General features: G+C 47.3%; 1 protein-coding gene across 1 annotated transcript; it reads left to right on the top strand.

Moving 5' to 3' along the window:
* The first annotated feature begins 2,014 nt into the window (after positions 1 to 2,014).
* Positions 2,015 to 13,706, top strand: LOC122374919. Its single transcript, XM_043353978.1, has 7 exons — positions 2,015 to 2,122; positions 2,513 to 2,617; positions 2,951 to 3,095; positions 3,252 to 3,412; positions 4,151 to 4,261; positions 12,844 to 12,948; positions 13,314 to 13,706. The coding sequence occupies exons 3-7, from the start codon at positions 3,001 to 3,003 to the stop codon at positions 13,442 to 13,444; spliced, it is 603 nt and encodes a 200-aa protein (XP_043209913.1). The 5' UTR covers positions 2,015 to 2,122; positions 2,513 to 2,617; positions 2,951 to 3,000; the 3' UTR covers positions 13,445 to 13,706.
* The last annotated feature ends 7,224 nt before the right edge of the window (positions 13,707 to 20,930 follow it).

Genomic DNA, 20,930 nt, shown 5'->3' with positions numbered 1-20,930 from the left:
CAAATTTTCAAACTCAATTTCTAGCAATTCTAGACCTCGTAGCGCAAAACAAAGACACCATTAGACTCCCCCTGACGAGCTGCATTGAATCGATACCCATTTTATGCAAAAATATCAACTTGAAATTTGACCTTTTTTTACCTGACCTTGACCTGACCTCCACCAGAAAGTGACCTAAATCGTACCTGATGGTCTTATACCAACACCATTGAGTGGAAATGAAAAACTGGCCATAAAATGCATCACATAACCTTAGTAAAGTTGGGCTCATGTGGTGACCCTTGGTGACCTTTGGTGACCTGACCTGTGACCTGACCTGGTATGACCAGTGACCTCTAATAGCAACATATGTACTAGAAAACTGACGCCTTATCGCTGATTTTCGACAAAATGCGTTTTATTCGGTGTTATAGCGCTTTCCCTAGAAGCCCCGTGAACGGTGAAACATTTTATCTTTGACCTGACCTGTGACGTCATCGGTGACCCCGAGGTCAATGAAATTTGGTATCCTTCGACAAATTTGACTGGCCTATCGAACGCCGTTTGAATTTTCCGGATCCGTCCAGTAGTTTCGGAGATACGGGGGTGGCAAAAAAATGCCCCCCCCCCCCCCACCGCGCGGAAGGTGGCTGGTAGGCCCACCGCCTGCCGGGTTAACTACACAGCCTTATAGTATTTAAGTAAATGGAAGGAAAAGGCAATGGAAATAGTTGCTTATCCACAACAGCACAGCGATATGTTTAGGTGAGTTAACCCGCGCCCGTGGGGTCTGTTTGTAACGCGACCTGGTGGGGGGGACTATTTTTTGCCCCCCCTCGTATCTCCGAAACTACTGGACGGATCCGCAAAATTCAAACGGCGTTCGAAAGGCCTGTCAAATTTGTTGAAGGAAACCAAATTTCATTGACCTCGGGGTCACCGATGACGTCACAGGTCAGGTCAAAGATGAAATGTTTCACCGTTCACGGGTCTTCTAGGGAATGCGCTATAACACCGAGGAAAACGCATTTTGTCGAGAATCAGCGGTAGGGCGTCAGTTGCCTAGTAGATATGTTGCTATTAGAGGTCACTGGCAATACCAGGTCAGGTCACAGGTCAGGTCACCAAGGGTCACAGGTCAGGTCACATGAGCCTAACTTTACTAAGGTTGTGTGATACATGTTTTATGGCCAATTTTTCATTTCCAACTCAATGGTGTTGGTTATAAGACTATCAGGTACGGCTTAGGTCACTTTCTGGTGAAGTTCAGGTCAAGGTCAGGTCAAGGTCAGGAAAAAAGGTCAAATTTTAAAGTTGATAGTTTTGCATAAAATGGGTATTGATTCGATGCGGCTCGTCACGGGGAGTCTAATGGTGGTCTTTGTTTTGCGCTACGGGGTCTAGAATTTCTAAAAATTGAGTTTGAAAATTTGACGTCATCAATTTTGAACAGTTTTTTCGCTATAACTTCGCCAAAAAAAGAGGTATCAATCTCAAATTTGGTATGTGGATTGAAGGCGGTAAGAACTATCACATATATTCCGGTTTTGCGAAATTCAAAAAACTTTTTGGATTTTTCGATTATTATATTCAAAAAATCTATTTTTTGATTTTTGGTGGTCAAAATCCAAAAATTTCAAAAATCCGAGATCGCAGTTTTGTAGCCCTGTCAAATCTACAGCTTTTATGTCTTTATCATTTTTCTGTATTCGCAAAGCTATAGGCCTGACAGCTCTTCCTGCGAAACCATTTTTTGGGTCGAAAACGGCAGAACATGACGTCACTCTGACGTCATTTCCGGCCAACCTATCATAGCCTTTGGAAAAATTTTAGTCACAATGTGTAAAATTGATGTCCGGGAGGGAACTGAAAGTTTGGTGACGATCGGCGCAGCGGTTCTGGAGATATATCGAAAAGTCTGGAGGGGGGCAAAAAATAGCCCCCCCCCCCACCAGGTCGCGGGTTAAGAAAAATGTCCCTCTGAATGTGTAACTCGAAACAAACAAACAAAACGGTTGCCGCTCTATTTCAGCTTCTGAAAATATCACCTTGAGCACGGAGTCAACGTATGGGGGGAATCCGAAGTATCTGGCCTTCGGTAAACGGAGAAAACAGCGTAACATCTCACACTCCAAGGTTACAGGTGCGTTTTACCATTTATCCCATTTTCTCCATGGATTCATAAAAGAAGCATTTGTAACTTTGTACTACAGGGTACTCGTATATAGGAATGTTTCGAAATAGAGTTTGCAAAAAGCTTGCTGTGGAGTGTGGATAAATAGATCAGTAAATAAAGCGGAACGTTTCAACTTTCATCTGAACGGCGATTATTGAATTTACATTACAATATTCCCTCAAGTGTGTGCCAAATAAGTTACTTGACTTTATGAAAAGCGAACTGTCTCTTACTTTTATTTTTGTATATATTTTAAATATATAGCATACCTACCTACATCTTCGTGGCCGAAAGTGTTTTGTTGGTTTTGGGAACAGCGGGAAAACAGCGATTAGTTGTTGTTTGTATCTTTTTTAGCGGACGATTCAGGAATCCGCTCTCACGTGGCCAGGTCAAAGGTTAGCGACCTGTGTGTGACCCGAAGACGTCAGAAGAATGTCGACAATGGGACGCCGCTTGTCGGTGAGAGCGGACGGCCAAACGAGAACTAGCATGCTAAGATATATTGTTTTCACTCACAAGCATTGTGCCAATATGAAACGCACAGTATACTGGACACTGACATCTGGCAGCTCTCTGTAGCAACTATAGTTTCCAGAAAGTGCGCGAACATTGCATCCCCAAGCTACCAACATAGGTCATCAGGACATGGTATGTGACTTGAATTTAGGTTCACCAGCTGGATTAAGTTAGTTCTTATTTTTCTTTTTGTGATTTTTTTCCTTAAATGACGCTGAAGTTTATTGTTATATATGCGAGAGTTCGTAAGTTGCCGTCCTTTTCTACCGTTTTCAGTGGAGCCGGTGGTAAACGGGACCTGCCATGCTGGGCCAGCCAACCGCACAATGTGGACGGCAGTATCCTCCCCTGCCAGTGACGCTCTCCAGTGCCTCTGCATGTGCATGGAGAAGGAGCACCTCCTGACAGCCATCTTAGAGAGGTAATGGCACTCGCAGTGGCTCTCATAAGTCATATAAATCCAACCATAAGCAGCACCATGTGGCGAGTATAAAGTTTATTCATAGTGTATGGCGTTTTGTATTATTATTGCCGTTTTCTGTACTACTTACGTACGTATGTACGTTTCATTTCACAGTGGGCGCTGCTATTGTGCTCCCGGCGCCTCCCAGCTGGGGAACGTCACAGCACAGACCACATGGCCGGCTGCATGCCCCATGGGCACGGACCGGGTCTCCTTCAGCGTCTCACAGCACGTGGAGGCCCTGATGCAGTACTGCCGCTACAGTCCTCTCACAGGTGAGGGTCCAGTCTAATGTCCAGCGTTGATACAGTCCGCAGACAGGTGGGGGTTAACCATCCATTGTCCAGTGCTGTCATTTGTGGCAAATAGAAACGTCGCTGATAGCTGCTGCTCTGACCACCAAATTGCTGTATCACGCTATGCTATGGTGTCAATGTATGCACTTTTAAATATGCGGATTTCCACATAGTACACACAGAGAAATATTGAGCGATGTCAAGGTCAATATACTCATAAATAGTCCAAATATGTGATAGGTAGGTATGTCTGTGTCTAAATCATTACTGAACGGTGATCGTATCTGAAGCGTAGGAAACTGAGAGTATACACATTTTGCCATTTTGTTGAATCCTACGATTGCCTGGAAAATACATTTTTAACAAGAGAACATTGCTGGCTATCTTATGTTGTGTTTCACCGCTTCACGGATTTTCCAGTTTCTAGTGCATAGACGGATAGCTTTGCAATCATGATTTTGAGTTGCCCCAAGCTGCCCAACATTTCGAATATCAAGCGGAAGGAGCCAGAGTTCACAATCCACATCAACTGTTTTGTCTGAAAGCAAAATTAGGTCATCTTCTGCTTTCTTTCAAATGAAGGCCACAACCTTTATCGATTTGATTACATACAAATTTTAGTACGATAGTAGGCAGTAGCATAAACTACCGCGACAAGCTCTGCTTTCAAAGCTCATCTATTTTTGAGTGACACATCAATGTATTCCATGATTCCAGGGAGGAAGTCTCTCCGAATTGGAGACACTGGTAAATATACGCAAGTTACATTTTCAGTATTCGACAATATAGCCATGACGCGGCTAACGTCATCGGAGAGCAACGTTGCAGGTGGGTGGATGCGAAAATTATTTATAGCCTGTTCAAAAGCTGTAGCATCAATTTTTGACAAGTAAAGTGAGTAGGTATTTGTAGCCTCTTTTTACCTACATAGTAAAAAGAGTAGGTATGTACATGTACTTTACGGTTTTATATGCTTTGCGGCCTATGAAGTATATAGGTACGTCCTAAAGAAATGATAACCCGTAATATGTTCTTTATGAAAATTCCTTCATGAATGGCTGTATGGCTGTCCTTTTCTTAGTTTGGTCACCGCATGGTTCATGCTCACCGCAGGCTGCCATCAAAGTGACATCATGCTGCTGATGATTTTATTTTTACCACGTTAACCCGCGCCCCGTTGAGGTCTGGCAGGCTCCACGTCCTCAGTTGGGGGGGGGGGGGGGCAAAGGGTATATCCAGAACCAATCGCTGGATCGGAAAAATTCAAACGGCAATCGAAAGACCTCATCGAGATACACAAGATAATATATCGATGACCTTGATATTTGACCTGTGACGTCACAGGAAGGTCAAATAAGGTCAAATCAGTCCAATTTGCAATGACGAGAAGTCGGTCATAAAATAAAATCTAAGTTTTCAAAATGAGTCTGGATATGATGTATATGATAGATCTGGCATGTGGATAGTCATCTGAGTGGATGACGACCTGTAACCTCACAACATGGGTCAGCCTCGACCAATCAGAAAACACTTTGTTGAATCGGAAGGAAAGGCATATTAAATTGTGATAATTCGAGTCTTTATGAAGACATGTCATATATATGCATCCATAGAAACCTCCTTGACCATTGTTCTTGGACCTATGACGTCATAGGAAGGTCAAATAAGGTCAAATTATACCGGTTTATAACGAAAAACTATTTTTTACGTAAAATTGACTTAACCCTCGCATGTGTAGGGGGGGGGGTCGGTTGGACCCCCCATGGTTTTTCGCGAATAACTCGCGTAAAAAGCGGCCGATCGCGACGAAACTTTCAGTACCCTCACATTGATCAATTTTACACCTACCTTGAAAATTTCATGACCCTGACCCAAATGACCTTTGACCTGTGACCTCTTTTCCGAGACCATGTTTGGCCGGAATCGCGATTCTGCGTATATCGGCTCGCATTAGCCACGCGTTTGCAAGCTTTTCGTGGTTTCAAACGTTCAAACATGTGATTTGATGTTGCTTCCATGCATTAGGGTGGGTGTCAAGGTCACCTGAAGGTCAGGTCAGGTCATTGACCTTTGGTGACCTCGGGTGACCTCGGTTCACTTTTTCGAGCTGTACATGTTTCTAGGCTAGTTTTTGGAGCTGAATTCGAATTTAGCAACCATTTGAACATTTACGAAGTAGTTTTGGTGCCTTCGTAACATGTTACGAAGCTGTCAGAGGCGGTTGACACGTACTACGAATACCCGTCACGACGCCTACTGGTTGACCTGACCTGACCTGACCTGACCTAGTCTAAATGCTTAAAGACATCATCTGTGATCAAAACTAACACGATATTTGTGATCAGCACCCCGAAAAACCCCTTAGCAGCCACACTTTACAACTTTCTGTGGCGTAGTTAAGTTATAGCGGCGTAGGCGGTGGCTCCTCGGCCCTTGTGGCGCGGGCCCGACCGCGGGCGTAGGAACCGCGACGCCCGTGGTTTATGGCGCGGCCCCGAATGTCAGGGGCGTGGCCCTGCGCGGCCGGCGCGGTGCTGGGTCGCCGCCGAGAGGCGGTCAGGGTGTTGGAGTCGGTGACCGGGAGCGGACGCAATAAATGAGAGTGCAAGTCTGAGGACTGTTGGCGTCGGAGACAACAACACAACATTGGCGCGGTCGAAGGTAAGAAGCCTACGTTTGCCTTCTTCTACCGAGTATCTTATCCCGGTTAGGGCACCCGTCGCTCCGGACTATTTGGTATTCTTATTTGTGCCGAGGTCAGTGAGAGGTGCACTCCACTGCTCACTCGATAACTCACCTGGAGGCGGGGGCAGCGAGAGGTGTACTCTGCTTGTCACTCGGTGCACAAAACAGAAATGGATGAGAAAGAGAAGACAGGCCAGAAATTCCAGTCGGATAAACTTCTGCGCTTTACATCCCGGATCAGGAAATTTGACGGAGGTAATGATGAAGGCTGGGATGTTTGGATCCAGCGGTTTGAGCTATTGGCAGGCCTGGGGGACAAAAGCGAATGGCTCGAAACGTTATTTATATGCCTAGATGGTAAGGCATTGGACGTGTGCGCGTCAATGCCAGAAGAGCTGCGAAGACAATACGCCGAGGTCAAGAAAGCTCTAAGCGCACGCTTTGGGAAAGACGTGAACACTATTCACGCATATTCGGACCTCAACCAGGCTATCAGACAAACAGGAGAATCATTCGAGGATTTCGGCGACAGAATCCAGGAGTTGGCCAAGAGGGCCTACCCCGAGAAATCTTTCTCAGACCTACAGTCGGCTATAGTGAGTCAATTTTTGCGTGGGTTAAAGGAGCCTTGGCTACAGACAAAATTGATGGACAAGCCCTTGAGCACTCTAGACGAGGCCGTAAAAGAGGTGCGATGTCTCCGTCGGACTCGGGATGCTCTGGCCGCTATCGGAGCCGTCGGTGGCTCGAGCGACGCAGAGGAAAGGCCGTCCGACCAGGTGCTTGTAGCAAAAGCGCCAAGCTCAGCAGACCAGCTCGAACAAAAAGTTAATAGGCTGCAGGAGAAGCTGGACGAGGTACTGGGCGTCGTCGCTGCGATCGGAGAGGCGCAGAGTTCAAAGGACGAAATGGACCGCCAAAGAAAGAGAATAGAAGCAAGGTGCTTCGGCTGTGGGGAGCCGGGTCACTTTAGAAGAAACTGTCCGCATGCCTCACCGAGAAGACAAAAGGTGACCGAGAGACCGGAAGCATTTTGTATGTGCTGTGGAAAGGCGGGTCACTGGATGGCTACCTGTCGGAAGCGACCCGAGCTCAGCCGTCAGAGCCAGCATCTGTCGGAAAACTAAGCGCAGCTGCGACCGGGAGGCGGGAAGCAGCTGGGAAAAGCGAGGAGCCTCGGAAGACGGCAGCAATGATCAAGGTGATGTTGGAAGGGAGGCAGATTTGGGCCTTATTGGACTCTGGAGCGGACTTCTCACTGATCAATGAAGAGCTGGCCAACTCATTGGAGGAGCAGGGCGACCGGTTGATTGATCAACGGTCAGCCTCCTCTGTTCTCGGGGCTTCTGGAGAACACATTGACATCCTGGGATGTAGACAGATTGGATTCAGGATCCAAGAGGAAACATTCACCTGCAAAGTGGCGGTGACACGAGGCCTCATTGTAGACCTGGTACTGGGGCGAGATTTCGCGTGTCGGTATCGCTCGGTTCTGGACGATGAGGCAGGCGAGTGCCGCATTGGGAAATTGAGAATTCCGCTGCCATCTTACAGTGAAGTTCAACCGAGCAGATCAAGGGTACGCATTCTGCAGACATCGATCATTCCTCCACGTTCAGAAGCGTTCGTACTGGCAAAAGTCGAACCTTTGAACGGTGGGTCGCAAATGGACCCAGGCCAGAGCTTCCAGGGAGTCTTAGAGCCATGTGAGAAGAAGAACGCGGAACATCTATGGGTGCCACGCTCAGTGGCGATCGTCCGAGACAATCGGGTTATCCCGATCAAAGTGGTCAATACCGGCACGACCGAGGCTAAAATCATGAAGCACACAGACGTAGGAACGTTGTTCACCATCTCGGAAGGAGAAAAGGACTTGTACGATATCTGCGAGCAGGCAGATGCGTCAAAGGATGCAGCACAGCTTTCAGTCACGACTGTTCCAGGTCTGGATTTGGAGAATTGTGACTTGTCAGAAGAAGGTAAACGAGAGCTAGAAGCGCTGGTGCGTGAGTTCTCTGACATATTCAGCAAGGGCGCCGATGATATCGGAAGGACTCATCTCACTCAACATGAAATTAAGACGGGAGATGCCGCTCCGATCAAGCAGAGGCCTCGCCGAATACCACTGAAGCTGCGAGATCAAGTGGAACAACAAAAGGTCGAGATGCTCAGAGACGGCGTCATAGAAGAAAGCACCAGTCCGTGGTGCTCACCGATTGTGATGGTAAGGAAAAAAGATGGAAGCTACCGATTTTGTGTGGATCTGCGAGCTGTGAACAGCGTCACTCAGGGGATGTCCCATCCCCTTCCCCGAGTGGACGATGCACTGGACACACTGGCAGAAGCGAAATATTTTTCTTCGCTGGACATGGCGTCAGGATACTGGCAAGTCGAAATAGCTCCAGAGGACAGAGAAAAGACCGCTTTTACAACAGGCAAGGGTCTTCATCACTTCAAGGTCATGGCCTTTGGCCTCAAAAACGCTGGACCAACATTCCAGAAGCTCATGGAACTCATTTTGGCAGGAATGGACAACAAAACGTGCCTGGTCTACATTGATGACATCATTGTCTTCAACGGCACTGAAAAGGGCCATCTCGAGACACTGACTGAGATGTTCAACAGGATCCGCGGAGCTGGCATGAAGCTGAAGCCGAGCAAGTGTCTCCTGGGGAGGCAGGAAGTGACCTTCTTGGGACACAAGGTCATGTCGGGAGGAATACTTCCAGACCCGAGAAACGTGGAAAAGGTGGCTCAGTGGCCACAACCTCAAAACGCTGATGAGCTACTGAGCTTCCTGGGCTTGTGTGGCTACTACAGCAAGTTCGTCAAAGAGTATTCCGAGGAAACTAGACTGTTACGAGAGGCTGCAGCGCGAAAGGGCCCGCTCGATTGGTCACCCGAGCTGTTGAACGCCTTTGAAAGGATGAAATACGTGCTGACCTCCGCACCGGTGCTACGACTGCCCACGTTCCGAGGCAAATTCAGGCTGGACACCGATGCGTGCAACGCGTCGATAGGCGCAGTCCTCACCGAGACAGTCGATGGTGAGGATCATGTGGTCGCCTACGCCAGTAAAGTGCTGTCTAAGTCGGAAAAAAGATGGCCAACTTATGACAAGGAGCTTTGGGCAATTGTGTGGTCGATACGCCACTTCCGCCAATATCTGGTTGGCTCGCCGTTTACGGTGTGCACAGACCACAAACCTTTGAGAAACTTACCAAAGTCGATTGTGATTGAAAACGACGCTACGGGCAGAAGAGGTCGCTGGGCAGTCGAGCTCAGCTCCTATGAGTTCGAGGTCGAGATCAGACCGGGCGAGAGTCACGGCAACGCTGATGCACTCTCACGAAGACCTGCAAGAGGCGAGGTGACGCCAGAGGTGGCGCCTGACGTCCAGTCAACAGCAGGGTCGCTCATGCCCCCGGTCCATTCCGTTCCGTTCGCGGGTGCGAAGGAACAGGACAGCGGTGAGGTGCCAAATTCACTGAATCGCAATGGAGATGACACGTCAGAACAGAGTCAGCACCAAACCGGAACGACAGCCGTCTGTCGAGAAGCCGAGGACCAGGCGAGCCAGATGTCCAGGTCTGCCAACAGCGGACAGGGCTTCGCGAAAACAGACTGGCGGACGGTCCAGGAAGAAGACGAGGTGCTGTCTGAGGTCATTCGATGGGTGCAGGATGGCGAGGTGCATCGGTTTGATTCGAAGGCAAAAGGAGCTTGGAAGCGACGGATTTTTGCCAGAAATTTTGAAAACCTGGAAATCAGAGACCATGTTTTGGGCATCGTGAGGAAACACAATGAAGAAACCAGCTTCAGGATCCTGGTCCCACAGAGCAAGAAGGAAGAAGTTCTTCAGAGTCTGCATGATGATGAAACAGCGGGCCACATGGGTTTCCGGAGGACTCTAGACCGAGTGATGGAGAGGTTCTACTGGCCTGGTGCGTACGGAGAGGTCCGGGACTACTGCAAATCCTGCGTATTGTGTCAGCGCAGGAACCGGTCGTCTACCACAGCAAGAGCACCGCTACAAACTGAACTTGTGAGCCGACCGTTTGAACGTGTGGCAATGGACATCACTGAAATGCCCTGCTCTAGCAGAGGGAACCGCTACGCCCTGGTAATGATGGATTACTTTTCCAAAATGGTAAAAGTCTACCCCATGCAAAACCAAAAGGCTGAGACGGTGGCAGACTGCCTGCTGTTGTGGGTGTACGACTTTGGAGTTCCGGAGCGGCTTCATTCAGACCAAGGGCGGCAGTTTGAGTCGGCCGTTTTCCAGGAACTATGCAGAAGGCTTGGTATCGAAAAGACAAGAACAACACCGTACCACCCAGAGAGCGATGGGATGGTGGAGCGGTTTATGAGGACGCTCAAGGACGTCGTCTCAAAGTTTATCGAGCCACAGGGCTCCGACTGGGATTTAAAAGTCAGAGCAGCGGCTATGGCGTACAACTCATCGAAACACGAAACAACACAATACACTCCTTACTTCCTGGTCCATGGACAGGAAGCCCGTCTTCCCGCGGATGCAAAGTTCCGTCCACCTGAACCACTGGTGCAGGTCCAAAGTTTCTTGGAAGACCGATCACGAACCCTGCAAAAGGCATTCCAGGACGCTCGAACCAAATCGGAAGAAGCAGCCAGGAAGATGAAAGGACGATGCGATAAGAAAGCGCACCTTACTGGTTACAAGGCGGGAGACAAGGTGTGGGTGACAGACCCTACGGCGGCAGCGGGAGGTAAGCCAAAGCTTGGCCTCCCATACAAGGGGCCGGCCACCATCGTTAAATCGTATGGAGAGCAGAGTGTGGTGCACAAGGTGCAAGGGCCAGGAGGCAGAATGACGAATGTGCACCACAACCGGTTGAAACCAGCCTTCTCGAGCAGGATTTTCCGCAGGCGAGGTCGCCAGATAACAGGAGCTGGGACGAAGGACGCTCGACCACCTCAGGGGATGGCTGATGGGTCAGCATCTGCAAATAGTAAACGGAATGAGCATGCCAAGCGGGGGACACCGTGGTGTCGGAGCAGTCGGCTGTCATTTTACGAGTCTCGGGATGATGACAGCCTGGAGGCAGAGGTGGAAGAAAGGGAACTCCTTCAGCCAAGGGCACAGGAAAGTGGAGCTGCGCGGACAGAGCAGGTAGAGGGCAACCGCTATTACAAAACCCGGTCGGGCAGGGTAGTAAGACCACCAGAGCGATTCCAGGCGCTAGCTGTTCAATTCTGCGAATCTGTTTAAAGGAGGGCAAGCCCGGCCACAGGCTAACTCACAGGCGGCGGAGGCAGCATCCCATGGTATACCTCCCAGATGGGGTCCATCTGATCCCAGAGGGCTGCCGGAAGATCAGTGACCTGCTCCCACGGGATACCTTGGAAGTGGTTAAGAAGACGGGGCATCACTCCACGAGCGGCATCAGCGGCAGTAGCGGCACCAGCAATAGCAGCGGCAGCAGCAGTGCAGCAGCGGCGGTAACGTTGGGAGACATTGTCATGTTTGCTGTTCGGTGACTGCTCAGCGCAGCGAGAGTGTTCATGTTGACATGATGTGTGGTTGCCTCGTTTTGTGTCGTTTTGAAAGTGTACCGTTAATGTTACTCAGGAGGACCATCCTGTAGGGGCAATTTCTTTAGGGGGGAGGAGTGTGGCGTAGTTAAGTTATAGCGGCGTAGGCGGTGGCTCCTCGGCCCTTGTGGCGCGGGCCCGACCGCGGGCGTAGGAACCGCGACGCCCGTGGTTTATGGCGCGGCCCCGAATGTCAGGGGCGTGGCCCTGCGCGGCCGGCGCGGTGCTGGGTCGCCGCCGAGAGGCGGTCAGGGTGTTGGAGTCGGTGACCGGGAGCGGACGCAATAAATGAGAGTGCAAGTCTGAGGACTGTTGGCGTCGGAGACAACAACACAACATTTCTAACAAGTCCCGATTTTCCCGACTTTGGGTCATTGACCTGACCTGGAAGGTCAACCAATGACCTAGGACCTTAAAATTGGGTATCATCGGCTTCATCTCGTCACGGGCAACACGCTCGTTTTTTCCGCGAAGCTCTAGCTCGATCAGGGGCCAAACGGCAAGGGGGGGGTCCAACCGACCCCCCCACACACACACATTAGAAGCTGGCAAACGCCGCACACATGCGAGGGTTAAGTCACGTAAAGGATCATATTCAGTCAGCAAGAGGTTGATAAGAATCATTGATATTAATCCTGACTTATTTCAAGCACAAATACCGAAAATATTGTGACGTCATAAGAACAGTCGCTACTTTTTCAGTCATTCAAATGGCTATATTTCAGACAGTTTTAGAGACATTTTGTTAATTTTTGGCATGTGTTAGGCTAGAAAGGGGGTTCTCTAACACATACTCCGTTTTTTTTTTCTCGAAAATTACCCCAATTTAAAAAAACTCAATAAATCTAAATTTTGAGTTAGAAAATCCCTAGATCTACAGATTTTTATATTTGAGAAATTTCGAGATAGCCATTTTATTTGCCATGCTTTTTTATACCTACGGTCCAATATTTTAGTCGCTAAGTTTAAACCCTGATTTTCTGCGATTTTTATCCGTGAACAACTTTTTCGCCAAAAAAACGCCGAACATGACCTCAGTTTGACCTCTATGCCTTACTTTTCTAATCTATCAGTTTTCTATCGTGACTCTCGAACTGCAACAAAGTCCGCCTGCCTTTCATACGACTGACGTACTCCCCCTATGTTCGCAACAGCACTCCACACTGGCCGCAACGTGCTAGGAAGGACATCAACCGTGCAAACAATCCATCAGAAAAAAGGAACCCTCGCCACCACCCGAGAGTGCAACCTTCGTAAAGGTGGGTAAGCTTACGCAAGCGCCATGATGAAGGGACAACCTGTATGGTAGGTGTTAAATGGATAGAAATTTAAATAAACTATTCGTATTATCGTTGATTTTATGATAAAATATTATGCTTGTTTCAATCATGGTAGAAAATAGAGCAAGTCACGATTTTCTTTAGACTTGTGTCTAAAAAGTGAAATGGATATGTAGCATATCATCTGAACTTGCAATCAGCATTAGATTCCTTATTGTTTCCCAGGTTTCATAACATTCTTGCAAAACACTGATGAAAAAGGTTATTACTGTTTTATTGATGTTATACAATATTTCCTAGTTTTCTGTACCCTTTCCTATTTTATGCAACCGCCTTTGTTTCAGGGCCAACTGGATGGGACTTTCATCTTGAGGTGCTCGAAACATCAACGGTTGACTACATTGAACGATTTGAGCTTAGTAAGAAAGATGCAATGAAGAAGAGGACTTACGAACGAATTTCCATTTTTCTGTGAGTCTTTCACAGAAAAATGTGGGTCGTACTGCATTCGAGACCCCTCCCCCTAAATCCCAAACATCCAAGTCTACCAATTTGGCATCTTTATTTCGGCGCGAATCAATCAAACCCTTCGAGAATGGGTTAACGGCCGGAACAACAATGTTTAATAAACACCTGCAATTACACAACAACGACAACGACATACAGCACTGGATAGGGATAAATATGATGCCGTGTTATAAACAAATTGTTGAGTTGAAATAAATGAAATATTATTATAAATGATACAATGACATGTACGTCATCGACCAAGCTGTGGCAGCATTGTACAGCAGTCAGCATGCAACAGATATAAGGTGAGTTTCAGCCAGTCAATGAACCGTGTCAGTCAAATAACCAGCAGGACAGTGGATAATGGATATCACCCAGTATCAATATTCTGGATCCGTTCCGATGGCCTGTGGTGGTGCCGATCGATCCCTGTATGACGCCATCACCCTAGGTCAAAATGATCTTCGAACCTCATATGATATCGTCAGAATGTATTTCATAACAATCAGCTCTTCAGTCAAAACAGACACCTAAGCCTCAAAATAGATTATTACAACTGCATGATAAAACATCTGAACAGTGTTTACTATCAAACATTTTTCAAAGAATCGCATAAACAGCTACCAACAGAAATAAATGCAAGCTTCAACAGTTCTATCCATGTACAGTCTGTCTTAAAAGTACCGCGCAAAGTGGCGGTGGATCCATCAAGCCTGACCGAGAAAGGGTCTGCTTTAATTTGAAAGTCACCGACCATTTGACCTAGGGAATGGACGAGGATGTCAATTGCTTCGGTGACCCAAATTTAGCAGGCCCTTCCTCAGTCAGGCTCGATGGATCCACCGTCACTTTGCGCGGTACTTTTAAGACAGACTGTACACGCAACGAAGTGCATGTGGTCTGGCCAGTGGCCAGTGTCTGACAAGCGCTAATAATTTTTCAATTGCCAATGTCACCGTATTTTGTGAAAATCACAGTTTCTCGTACCCTGACTGATCATTGTTGTAACTTTTTTGCTATTACCCAAACAATACACATTACACAGTGAGTCAAGGCCAGACGCTAAAGGCCGGAACACAGCATTTAAGCTCGCAAATCGCGTCTCGCTTTTCCCATTGCAATACATGGCATATTTTCAGCTCCCAACACGCAGGACGTCTCGCTTTTACGCCGCGAAATCACGCCGGATCCTGCTCGGAAAACGCGAGCGAAACGCAAGCGAAACGCAAGCAAAATCAGTCCGGCGCGATTTGCAAGATGAAAAGTTGAATCTGTTTCAACTTTTCAGCTTCTCTGCTCGCGAAATGCAAGCGTAATAGCGTCAGTAACCATGGAAACCAAATAAAGCACCTTGGCATACGGCAATTTTAACTAAATACTGGCGTGGCCTCCCGCTTTCAGCACATCGGTATTCATTTGATTGACAATTCTATACGTACAACGTATTAAATTGTTTAGTTTTTATATTTCGATGTTTAAAAAAATCTTAAACGTATCTTGTACTGCGGGCAACATAAAATGAGGAATCCGTGGAAAATTTTTCAAAAATCTCCCCTTCGTAAAACATAAATTTGATTAGAAAATGGTAACATTTGCTTCCGTTCGAAAAATTATATGCCTGGCGTGTAGAATTCGGGCTGTAGACAAATTTTGACATTGTGGTCCCATTGCTTAGGATGTTCAGCGTTTTCAAGAGTAATTTCATGTATTTCCGTAAAACCATAACTAGGTACTTTGTAGACAAAACTTTTCAGAGTGGCAATGCGGGGTAATTTTGCCGGTGCTAGTGGAAAAGCCTTGACGGTGCTCTCAGGATCGCTATGCTGGAACGGCCGACTTGATAAGCAGTAGCGGCGAAACACCTTCAATTAAGGGGGGGGGGCACTGCCCATCCTTTCCATGCAATACCCATAGGGCTAATGTTAAAATGGCAAAATCAAGGGGGGCACGGTGCCCCGGTGCCCCCCATCCCGGTTCCGCAACCTATGTACATAATGATAAGGTCGCCGTACCGAGCTGGTTGGGTTTATAGCCGTTGGCGGTGGCATTGTGGCACAGTCTGTCTCCTAGGGGCTCATCAAGACACTGCGCAAAGCAGCACGACAACGTTGCTAGGGATCTGCTCAAACCAAACTGATAGTCACATCTCCAGCTAGTAAACACTATTAACAACTCGTTTGCAGACATCGGAGGCGTATGAGATGTGAGGATTTGAGACTGGGTTGAGTAGTTTCTTTGATTGCTAAGACTTTTTTAATTGAAATTAGTCGATTATTTCCTTACTAGAATAAACAGTTAACCCTCGCCGGACCTATTGGTTTTCTACATACGCGCCGGCCGAGGGGGGTACGACCCCCCCCCCTCCGCCGTTTCGCCCCTGGTGGAGCTAGCGCGTCGCGAAAAAAAAAACGAGCGTGTGCGCCGTTACGAGACACAGAGATTGGTACCCAATTTTAAGGTCCTAGGTCAACCGGTGACCTCTGAGGTCAGGTCAAGTGCCCAAGGTACGGTTCAGTTTTTGGTGAAAAACTTCGCAAAAAACGGCCGCAGAGCCGCGATTTTGGCAGCATCGTGATCGCCTCGATCAGGCGCGTCGAATGATATACTTTTTGTTTGGGTCAGTTCAACTTAGGGTGTTGACCTCAGGTCAAGGTCAGGTCAGCACCCCCAGGTCACGAAGTTGGTCGAAAGAGGTCATGTCGCATGTCATTCGATTCGGCAGGTCTTCCTGAGTCCATTGGTGGCTTTCTTGACTCGCTAGCTCAATTTGCTCAAGAGTTATTGACGAAAAACTAATATGACCTTGATGACGTCATAAATGACGTCACGCAAGGTCAACATTGCAAAAGTGACGCATCTTACCTTGCAAGGAGTGCATCAAATCCTGATTATGTGTACTTAAGATAGTTGGAGATCGTTCCCGGCGCCAGAATAGCAGTTTTCATTTTTCCCCATTGACTTATAATGGAGAGGTCATGAAAATGACCTGACCTCATATGACCTCTAGAAAAAATCCGAGATATACAAGTTGTGAGACTCATAATGGATACTAGATTCTGCAAGTTTTATTTCCCTGTGGCATCTCCTCTGGCAGTGAGGGCGTTGCAAAGTTGCGACATCTGAAGACCGTGCAGAGGTTCACTTATGACGTCATAGGTCAGTGACCTGACCTGACCCAAAAATGCAGTTGGTGTCAAAAGATCCGGCTTGAATCAAAGGTCAGGTATTCCAAGTTTCAGCTCTCTATCGCCAGCGTGCTCGGAGCTATCGCGAAAAAACCTATGGGGGGCGGCACCCGCCCCCCCCCCCTCGGCCGGCGAGGGTTAACGTTTTCTCACCACAAATAAAATGCAAATGTTTGATTTAGCAGTGTATGCTAAGGAAGCGCATTTTCAGTTGTGCAGGAAAATGCTGAAATAAGACCTGAGTCAAAATCATTCGAAGATAAGTCCGACATCGAGTCAGCCTAAAAATGCGTAAGGGACACATGTCATTGCTGGCGCTGAAGCTGACTTGCCCGTAACATAAAATCCAGGCCTCAAATTAACACCGGCCAAATTGCTCTACCCGTACCCCACCGGCCAAATAACCCTGCTAGAGGGGCAATTAAGCCGCTTTGCAAACCTTTGTAGAACGACAAAATTCAGGCATAAGCAGTTGCTCTATCATTTTCAGCTTGCTGTATAAGAAAGTAAAATGAATGCTACACCTGCCAGCCTTGAGAGAGTGCAGAAGTCTGTCGCCAACTTCCCAGCTACAGCGCTTCCTAAAAAAGCGGCCAAATTACCCCATCCTCCCCTACCAAAAACCGAACCCGCTCCTTGGGCCACTTGACCATCGCAGCCACTTGCAAAATCGATATCAACTTTTCATGGAGGAATACGAGAAGGAGGAATAAAAGAGTGGAAGCAATTTTATGTCGGTACTTTAGTTTTGCCAGTTAACTTTAGTTGGCTTAAGGGTTTGGTGCTCATTAGATTAGTATAGCCATCGGCACGCTACCCACCGCGTGGCTACCAAATGGCGAGCATTCACCACTGAACCACTCGAGTAAACGGCCCCACCGTAGATGCACATGTAGAATGACACGTGGCCCGGGTGGCAGACGGGTTAACGGCACAAGGGAGACGTCCCAGCCAACCACTTGTCATATGTAGAGTAAAGTAGCTGATAAAGGGGGAGATAGCGACAGACCCACAGGACCGGGCTCGAGTCTCCACCCCTACATCATCTAAAATCATTGCGATTTAGGCAAGATGAATTTACTTTTCGTGAAGTTTTTTTGACTGTATCTTTGGTAAAACCTTCTCATTTCATGATCTCATGTAATATGGACACATAAACAATCGGTGCACACATCAGTATCTCGCATACACTCACAGACATGCAAACACATATCATTGACCTTGACCTAACTTGACCTGAAATGACCTCAGCAGCAAAAACCTGATCGGATAGTGTGACAAAAAGGTTCTAGCTGGCTTGGCACCACAAAACGGCATCGTCATCGCCCGGTACCTATATGATGAGCAGCGCACTTGATATGCAACGGTGACCCAAAACAACATTTTTTTTAGTTTGACCTGACCTGGAAGGTCCACGACTGACCTGAGAAGGTAAAACTGGGAATCATTGGATTTGTCTCTTCCCAAAGAATCTTTCTGGTCTCTACCGCGAAGCTCTATCTCCAACAGGAACGAAATGGCGCGGGGGAATGGCACACCTCCCCCCCCCCCCCCATGTGCGTTCTAGGATGGGAAAATGGCATGTGCGGGCGAGGGTTAAGTATATCCTGTGATTTGCATAACGCAAAAGGAGAAACATGTAGTTTACTTACGGATGGTAATCGTTGGATTATTAGATTGAATGAATTGCTAGATTAGATTGAACGATAACAGTTGTTAGATTTGCAAGAGCGGTGTTGTATTCGCTTGAAAAACTTCTGAACAACCGATTGTGACCAATGACCATGATACGTGGCAAACAAATACTGACTAAAATAATAAAATTGATTGAACAAATTAAAGTTAAGTTCCAATGTGGCATGATGAACTACCTGTGTGGCATGGCATCAACTGTTTTTTAAGGAATTTCTTACAAAAGAAAGTAACATTTAACCTGTGCTGATTTTAATTAATGATCGAGGAGAAGGTCATTTAAAATACCAAAGCTAAAAAATTTTCATCGAAAGAACGCCGCATAAAATTTTGTCATGAAACAGACGCATGGATATGCTAAGATGTCACGTGCAAAGGTCAAGTGTAATCAATAATCAACGCGTTTCAGCCGCGAGTTGTGAGCGTAAAGCGTTTTCCAAGCGAGACGCGTTTTCGACGCGGGTTGCGAGCTGAATTGCAAGTGAAAACACAGCGGACGAAGCGATTTCCGCGCTTGACGCGAGTTCGACGCGATTTGCAAGCGAGTGCTGTGTTCCGGCCTTAAATATTCGTCAGGAACTAAAATCAACGTTTAGGTGAGTCATTAAGCCGACTTTCTTCGCAGTTCTAAATCGATTTAGATCTAATCCTGTCATGGAAACGTAATTGTATTGCTTCTTGTTTGACTTATGTACTTACTTAACTTCTTCCGTGTCCCCCTGTCTCAAAAGAGGGAATATAAAGCTAGCTAATACATTTCTCCGCTGGGAATTCTAAGCTAAACTTGATGATATTGCCATTTGCAAACGAATGCACAATGCAGATCAGTATGAAGTCCAAATAGAAATGAGGTCACTGTTATCTTATTTTTGCCTGTTTTTTTTTTGTAGGGGATACACTTTATAAACTGGACAAATGTGCGTGATAGAGCCAATCCTTGTAAAGCAACTGATATCTTCAATTTCTCTATTCATAGCCGTTTTCACGACGGGCTCTGCTTTCTGGCGAACGCGCGTAATTTGACCAAATCTACACCAGATCTCTGATACATACAACAAATATCTTCATATCATGATTTTATTTCAGGGTACATACCGAAAACAATGTCTGATAATTTGAAAGATCAGGTACATAAGCAACTATATAGTGCAACCCAACTAATAACTGCTGAGAAACGTAATGAACCTTATTTGACCAAATATGCACCAAATCTGCACCAAATGTCACCACCTATCTTCAATATCTATTATTGTAGAACATCCTATACATAATATTTAACAAACATGCTTTGCCATGACTCAAAGTAATTACGGAGCGAGCCAAGTCTTTCCTTAGATTAACGAAAATTTCTGAGTATGAGCGGGCCGGCCGGCCGTGCGGACGCTTTTGCGAGGCTTATATCTCAGCAACCACTTGACCGATTTACACGCGGTAATTTTTGTTGGGTAGCTTCATTCCTTCTACCAAGTATTGGACTATTCCCGATGCATATAGGTGACCCCTTTATATGCACGTGCCACGTGCAAAACGAAGAGGTGTCAGTTTTGTAATTGTTGCAATATCTCGGTAACTACTTGGCCGATTGCGCTGAAAGTTGGCATGTAGGTAGGCACCCACTAGGCACTGCATATCCATGTGCCAGAGTTGGGGTGCTGCTGCACGTGCGCACGTGCAGGGGTCGTTTCCAGATCTCGAGAACGGCTGGACCGATGCCGCTCAAATTTGGTACACGGTTAGGGACCAGTTAGTAGGGTGCCGTGCACAAGTCAGTTGGGACCCATTTTGCACGTGCGCACGTGCAGGGTGCCGCTCCCAGATCTCGAGAACGGCTGGGCCGATTGTGCTCAAATTTGGCACATCGCTAGAAACCGGTCAGTAGGGTGCCGTGCACAAGTCAGTTGGAAGTACCCCCTCGAAATTTCGCACGTGCAAGACTCACCCCCTCGCTCGCTCCGTTAGTCGCCCCAAAAGGCGCTATACTGGTGTACGAACATAACCCGGCAGTTGCTGGGGTATTTCGCCCCCACCGTTTGCTGGGGGAGGGGGGGGCGTTAAACGCCCCCAGCCGATAGCTCGAGAACCAATAGGCGCAGCGAAACGCACGAGGCGGCAAACGGAAGAACGCGACAGGACGCTTCAGATGAATACTTTAAAGTTGAATGTTGAGGTCACAGGTCGGGTCAAGGTCAGGTCAAACACCTGAAATCGAGCTTTCAGTAGCATGGACTTCAGCCTTCAGGACCTCGCAATGGGCGCCTCTCGTCATAAGCTCTGTCAAGACGGTGCACAATCCTTCATATAAGGCCTACAAGAGTGTCAGCTCCATGTAGGGGTCAGTCAAGGATAGGTCAGGGTCAAGGTCAGGTCAACCGGGTAGGCACATATCCCCGAAAATCAAAACTGATATTCGCAGCCTGTGACACACGTTTTATGGATAGTTTTGGGCGTAGAACACGATGGTGACATTCATTTTACCATATGTGTACGTGTTTGGTTCAAAAAGTTCAATTTAAGAAATGCATGTATCATGGTCGTGAAGTAGTCACGAGAAATTGCCAAGAATATTCAGTTCAA

Source organism: Amphibalanus amphitrite, unplaced genomic scaffold (genome assembly GCF_019059575.1).
Source record: "Amphibalanus amphitrite isolate SeventyFive unplaced genomic scaffold, NRLGWU_Aamphi_draft 001738F_arrow, whole genome shotgun sequence".
Lineage (NCBI taxonomy): Eukaryota > Metazoa > Arthropoda > Thecostraca > Balanomorpha > Balanidae > Amphibalanus > Amphibalanus amphitrite.
The sequence above is the reverse complement of the archived record's forward strand: the minus strand, read 5'-3'. Positions and strand labels throughout refer to the sequence as shown.

Excerpts from the sequence above, each read along its gene's own strand:
- LOC122374919 (XM_043353978.1), top strand. The coding sequence starts at position 3,001 with ATGTGGACGGCAGTATCCTCCCCTGCCAGTGACGCTCTCCAGTGCCTC. Across the intron at positions 3,413-4,150 it reads CCGCTACAGTCCTCTCACAG|GGAGGAAGTCTCTCCGAATT; the intron begins GTGAGGGTCCAG and ends CCATGATTCCAG. Across the intron at positions 4,262-12,843 it reads ATCGGAGAGCAACGTTGCAG|CACTCCACACTGGCCGCAAC; the intron begins GTGGGTGGATGC and ends TGTTCGCAACAG.